The 6,595-nt window shown below is 51.1% G+C and overlaps 1 protein-coding gene across 1 annotated transcript; it reads right to left on the reverse strand.

Moving 5' to 3' along the window:
- Positions 1-3,325: 3,325 nt before the first annotated feature.
- Positions 3,326-6,273, reverse strand: Inha (inhibin subunit alpha). The gene is made up of 2 exons (XM_050161095.1): positions 5,929-6,273; positions 3,326-4,338 (listed from the first exon to the last, which is right to left on the reverse strand). Exons 1-2 carry the CDS (start codon positions 6,197-6,199, stop codon positions 3,509-3,511), a joined length of 1,101 nt encoding a protein of 366 aa, XP_050017052.1. The 5' UTR covers positions 6,200-6,273; the 3' UTR covers positions 3,326-3,508.
- Positions 6,274-6,595: the final 322 nt, after the last annotated feature.

The following is a 6,595-nucleotide window of genomic DNA, read 5'->3' on the forward strand; positions in this document are numbered from 1 at the left end:
CTGTATTATGATGCGATACTAGACACTGTTGTGAGGATGATCCCCCCCCCCAAAAAAAAATCAAATGAGGAAAGAAAAGTCCTGAATGAAATCCCAAAGGTGTGAGAAGAATCATGGCGTCGAATTTCTCTGAAAAACAGAAAGTGCAAGAAGAAATGGGGGAAAAGTGCAATGTTTAGAGAAACATCTTATTAACTGTGAAAATAAAAGACTTCTTCAGATGCTTCTCGCCTCCAGAACCACTCTGAAGCAAACAAAGGGGACAGCAGCAGAAGAAAATGAGCCCGAGACACCGAATGAGGGGTGAAGAGCAACAGGAGAAAAACTGGTAACTCTGTTCAAACGTAAGCATAGCACAGACTTGCAGGAGAGAGGCAGGAAAGCCAGGGAGGAAAAGGAAGAAAGGGAACATAGCTGGACAATGACTTTTCAGGTTAAAGGTTCAAACTGTCAGGAGGTGGTGGCCACACCTTTAATCCCCAAGGCTAGCAGATCACTGTGAGGTTGAGGCCAGCCTGGAGTTCCAGGACAGCCAGAGATACACAGAGAAACCCTGTCTCGAAAAAAAAAAAAGGGGAGGGCATGGTTAGCTGGGTTCAGGATGTCTTTCCTCTTCAGTGGTCACAAACACTTTTGTCTCTTAAGGAAGTAGGAGATGGACAGAGGGAGGGATACACAGACTGAACTGGAGTGCAAATCTGGCCTCTCCCACTTCCCAGGGATATAACTTGGCTGCATTTAATCACTTATCCCTAGGTGTAGAGTGGGTACATCATCAGTGCCTGCTGTGCAAAGTTGTTCTGAGCCTGTAGCTGTCCCGTACCAAGCATGTGTGCTGTGTGCAGCTGGTGTGTGGATAATAAAGTTAGCAAGAGGATTTTATTTCTTGGGGTGAGGAGCTGTGATTTCTTAAGGAAAAAAAAAAGATAACAGGAAGCTATAAAACAAAGCCAAAGAAAGCTCAAGAGAGCCGGTGAGATGGTTCACGGGGTAAAGGTGCCTGCTGCCAAGTCCGACAACCTGAGTTCAATCCCTGGAACCCACATGGTGCAAGGAGAAAACCCACTCCAAGGTGTCCTCTGACATGCACGTGCACGTGGACACGCACACACACATACACACAAAACACAATGAAATAACAGGGATTGGACTGGAAATGTCTCCGAGTGGGACACAACGTCCAGCATGTGAAAAGTTCCAGCACCACATCAGATAAACAACAGAAATTACTCTCTCACGGTTCCGGAGGCTGGAAAGTTCAAGTCTGTGGCCCTGACTTTCATAACCCAGTGAGGGGCGCAGTCTCTTGCACAGAGGGTGCCTTGGTACAGAATCTTCACACGGTTGAAGGAAGTTTCTAAACTTGCTCCCTTGCACGCTGTTGTGGGTGTACTAATAGCTTCCATGAGGACTCTGCCTAACCTAACCCAGGATGGGCCTCCATAACCATAACATTTGCCACTGTGGAAGATGGTTTGTTTACTGTTCTCTCTGCTTTCCTTGCTTTGTCTTGGACATGTAAAAACTTTTACTTATAATAGCCACCTGCCAGCTGGCCTAGTGGAGGGTTCTGTAGCCCTGAGTGGAGTGTCCCCAGTCCTCAGAGCTCTTCCATTTCCACGTGACAGGAGCTGTCTGGACATACAGGACCTAGAGGTCCCAGAAGGGAGAATAAGGGTCTTAGAAGATTAAAGTTCCCAGGGAAAGGCCTTGGTGTTGGGCCAGGGAGGCCTGGCCAGGCAGGGAGCAAGAGAATGCAGACAGCCTTGAGAAAAAAAAAACAAACAGATCCCACTGGCTGAATCTATGTTGTGCAGTCCCCTGGATTGGGACCATGGAACCCTGAGCACAAAGCAGTTCTAACGCTGGTGGAGATGAAGGCACTGACAAAGAGTAGCCCTGTCCACTCTACGCCTTCAGAGAAGTAGCAGCCCCTGGGGTGGGCGAACTAAGCCTAGGGCTTCTGCGGGGAGCCTGCACTGGGGGCCCTGTGCAGCCAGGAACAGAAACTCCTTCAGGGTCATTCAGACTGGGGGCGAGGTGTTGATTTGACTCTGACTTCTGGGATTCTTTCCCTTCTGTACCCTTAGCTGGAGCAGGCACTTACCCACCCTCAGCGGAGCTGCTAGAAGGGAGCCTTTGACAAGCCAGGGGGAGGCTCCGCCAGCACAGAAACACTCTGGAGTCCTCCAGTCAGGATCTGAAAGCGCTGATAGATTGAACATCCCAGCCCACCCTTACACACATACCACACTGTGATAGGGCTGATCATCTGGGAGCTGGTACCCTGGAATAATCCAGAGGAGGAAGTTCCTAATGCTCCATTTTGGAGGCCAAATGGATTGATAGGAAACAAAGGAGAAAAGCTCAGTTTGATACCATGCCCCTCTTTCTTCAGTGTGCACACTAAGTGTGTGTGGACCAGTTCACCAAGGAGCACAGTTTCCCAACCGAGGGTTATGTTCCATTTTTCTGATGTTATTTACTAGGTTAAGTGTTGTGTAACGATATAGAGGAAGCATCAAGGGACCCAGGGATCTTAGGAGCCTGAGTCCCAGGTCAGGGGACCTCCTGGAGTTTATCTCAAGAGGCAATGATGATAGCCAAGTATGGTGGCTCTGCCTGTAATCCCTAGCACTTTGGGAAGCTGAGGCAACATGACTGCCTTCAGCTCAAGACCATCTTGGGCTATAGGATGAGCTCTTGTCTCAAAAAAGGGGCTGGAAGACAGGTTCGAAAACAGATTCCTAGCAATCCCGTGACCCTCAGTCAATTGAAATTCTTGAAACTCCATTCTGGACAACTGACTTCAATGTGACACTTCTCTCCACGAGAGTTTCTCCCTGACACTGCCAATTTACATGTTTGCCCCTTTCTTCCCACCAAAGCTCCCAAGAGGCGACCCTCTCTGGACAATTGTCCCAGTGGAGCAGCCGTGGTCACAGTTTCTGCCTAGGCGATGAATCCCCGACCTTGAGTTATACACCAGTGAGCGAGGGAGAACAGCTGCTATCATAGCCATAGTGGGGGCTGTGATAGCCTTGGATGAAGCCCCGGTGATGGTGACAGTTTCTTTTAGGTGTGGCAAGACCCGCTCACTGTGTGACAGACATATCAAGCTTATTTTGTAAAAGGACAATTTTGTCCCTAGAGTGGGTGTAAAAGAGCTCCAGGATACAACAAATTCACACCTAATTTTACCTTCTGAGACGATAGATCCCTCAAATCCAAATGTAGCTGAGTAACCCAAAATCCCACACTGCTATTCTGACTCCAGAGGTCCTCAACCCCATATCAAACAAGCCTGAGAATGCATGCAAAGTCACACACACACACACTTCTTTATTGTTACCCAGGGGATTGGGGTGGAATAGGGTATGGAGCCCTCAGATGGAAACATGTAGGGAAGATGTGGAAACTTTCTATTTTCCATACCCTGCTTTCCTCCTAGCTGATGATGGTGGGATGCTGGTGGCTATCAGCTGTGGAGTGAGGAAACAAGATGCTTTTACATACAAGCACAGTGTTGTGTAATAAGGTTGGGTACCATCTCATACTTGAAAGAGTAACCTCCATCTGAGGTGGTTCGGACACGTAGGGATCTCATGCTCCCTGGTAGAGCAGCACAACAGGGCTTGGCCCCTGGCACCAAAAACAAGGGCTGAGCAGAGGTAGGGGGAACCCCAGGGGCTGGTAGGGGCAGGTCAGATGTGGGCACCCCACAGCTACCATGGCAGTAGTGGAAGATGAAACTGGGAGGATGCACGATCCAGCGGTCCCAGCCCAGCTCCTGGAAGGAGATGTTGAGTGCAGCTCGATGGCAATAGGCATGGGCAGCGGCTTCCTCTGAAGGCCTCTGCAGCAGCTGCAAAGCGGCAGGAGACCAAGGCCGAGGCATGGAGGGGGCTGAACGTCGGGCCCTCTCCCCCGCGCTGGGTGGTCTAGCCCGGGTGTGAGCCACCAGGAAAGGCGTGGTCTCTGGCCGGGCTGAGCAGGAACAGAGAGGGCATCGAAGCATCAATGCTAGAACCGGGTGGGTCAGCAGAGGGAGAGCGGAGGCTGCCAGGTGCAGTACTGCCCAGCGAGGAGGACTCTGTCCCAAGGACACAGGCACAGCCATGGGCCCCCCAGGTGACAACACCAGCAGGTCTAGCAGGGTCCCGGAACTGTTGGAGGCCACTGTGTTCTTCCTGTCTAGCCCGGTGTGGAACCAGAGCTGGGCTGAAGTCACCTGGTGGCTGCGCACGTGTTGGGATGGCCGGAATACATAAGTGAAGAGACCTTCTCCAGCCTCCTGGGCAAACTCTCCAGCAGCTGGGTGGTCCTCACAGGTGGCACCTGCAGGGGACGGAGGGGTAAAGAGAGGGCAACCTTGACCTGTAGGACTGGAAACACCTCCACCTCCATGAGAAGAATGAGGCTATCCCTCAGTGCCAATTGTGTGTCAAACGCTGCTGAGTGTCTAGACCCAGACACTCTCTGGAGTCTTGGGAAACTGGCAGAGGCTCCCCAATTTTCTATTCATCATCAAAACAAGACATTGGCAATCTCTCTCCTAGGAAGTTTACCAATTATTATAAACATCCATATGTAAGAGCCCTTGTTGCTCTACTTCACCCTCAGATCCACTGAAAAGGCATATGTTAGTGTTCACCAGATTAACATAGTGATTATCTTGTGTGTATGGATGTGTGCTTATGTTGCTTTTGATATCTCCTGGCATGTCAAAAATCTTATATGACAAATTCCCTAAAATAATTATATTTTTAAAGACAGTTTACAGAGTTGGGAGATCCTTAGCAAGTGAGCTAAGACACTTGCTGCCTGAGCATCAGGACCTGAGTTCAATCCCTGGCACCCACGTAGGAAGCTGAACCCCTGTGGTCTCTATCAGTAAGGAGGAGGTAGAGACTTGGCGCTTGTTGGCCAGTCAGTCTCATCCGTGAGCTCCGTTCGGTGAAGGGCTGTCTCAAAAACTGAGGCGGAACGTGACGGAGGAAGACATCCAGGGCCAAACTCTGGTCTTCACACACATATGCGTGCGGATGCATAATCAAATAGAAGAACAACAAAAGAAAGTGGAGGAGGAGCGGGGAGGGAAAAGAGAAAGAAGGAGAATAGAATGGAAGAAAGACAGTCCTTCCCAGGGAAGTGCAGCTGGCATTCCTGCCCCAAAATACACGCAGGCTACAGTCAATATTATGGGCCAACTGTCATCAAAAGACTGACAGCCGGGCTGCACTAGCGCGTAGCTTCTCATTATGAATTCTAACAATTGTTTCAATTTTCAGACAAGACACTGAGGCTGGAGCCATGATGTGACTGGCAGTCAGCTATTACGCGGCCAAGCTGGGATTCCACTTGATCTGAAATCCTAACTTTTCCCTAGTCTGCTGTCAGGGGCCAAAGGGAGAGAAGCAAAGGGACCTCTGTAAAAGAACAGTGGGCCAGATGAGAAGGGAGCCCAGTGGGAGGACTTTACTCTTCTAGTCATAGGGATAAGGGAAACACACACAGGGATGAGAGACTCCCCGGAACACGGCTAAGCATTCTGCTGCTCCCGAGACCCCTCTCGAGTCCCAACTGCCTGCAGCTAATGAAACAGGTTGTGTGTGTGTGTGTGTGTGTGTGAGAGAGAGAGAGAGAGGGGGGGGGCAGAAAGTAGACAGGGGCCTGAGCTCTGTCTCCATAGAGCCTTATCTTCCCTTTCATATTCCAGTTGAGCCAGGCCCACTGGGTCTCTCCAGCCTGAGTAGAGACCACCGCCCATTTGATGATGACCAGGGAAGCTTAGGAACTGTCCCCTTGCTGCAAAGCCAGCTGAGTGCTGGGGCTGCCATTCACACCCAAATCTGCCTGGCTCCCAGGCCCATGAGATGGATACCAGCTACTTTCCAAAATTGATCTGCTAGTCCGCAGCGTCATTACCTGTGGCTGGGAAAAGGATGGCCTGAGAGACATCCTCCTCCTCTGGTTCAGAGGTCCTGTGCTCGAAGCTCCCAAGGGCATGTCTTCGTGGCAGCCGCCTTATTTCAGGGCTCCCACCTTCCCCAGTCATTGCTGGGGGCCCCAAGGCATCTAGGATCAGAGCCTTCACCTTGGCCAGGACAAGTTCCCACACCAGTTCTGGGCCCTGACAGCTGTCCCCATCCTGTAGGGTCAACAGCAAAAGGAGCAGCAGAGACGGCCCGATCACCATTGTTCACCTGGCACTGACAACAGGGATCCCACGCCCTGCCCCGTGTCCCTTCTGTTCAGGACCTCCCCACTCTCCCCTCCCCATCCCACTGCCTGCCTTCTTCTACCCTTCTCACCCCAGTCTCCCCCAGTCCTTCCCACGCCCTACAATCCCAGTTGCCCCTGCCCATGGCATTGAGACCTCCTATCTCTGACGCAGATGTCTGTGGCCCTGAGCCTTATCTCCCACTCCCGCCAAGAATGTGAGGGAAGGGGCTGTGGAGGGTGTTCACCCCAAGTGACCTGACCCATTCATGCAAGCATACAACCTCTCTCTCTCTCTGTCTCTGTGTCTGTCTGTCTGTCTGTCTGTCTGTCTGTCTCTCTCTCTCTCTCTCTCTCTCTCTCTCTCTCTCTC

Source organism: Alexandromys fortis, unplaced genomic scaffold (assembly GCF_014885135.2).
Source record: "Alexandromys fortis isolate MF-2015 unplaced genomic scaffold, M_Fortis_MF-2015_v1.1 scaffold_98, whole genome shotgun sequence".
Classification (NCBI taxonomy): domain Eukaryota; kingdom Metazoa; phylum Chordata; class Mammalia; order Rodentia; family Cricetidae; genus Alexandromys; species Alexandromys fortis.

Coding starts and splice junctions, on each gene's coding strand:
- Inha (XM_050161095.1), bottom strand. CDS start 6,199: ATGGTGATCGGGCCGTCTCTGCTGCTCCTTTTGCTGTTGACCCTACAG. Junction 4,339..5,928: donor CATCCTTTTCCCAGCCACAG/GTAATGACGCTG, acceptor CGTCCCCTGCAG/GTGCCACCTGTGAGGACCAC.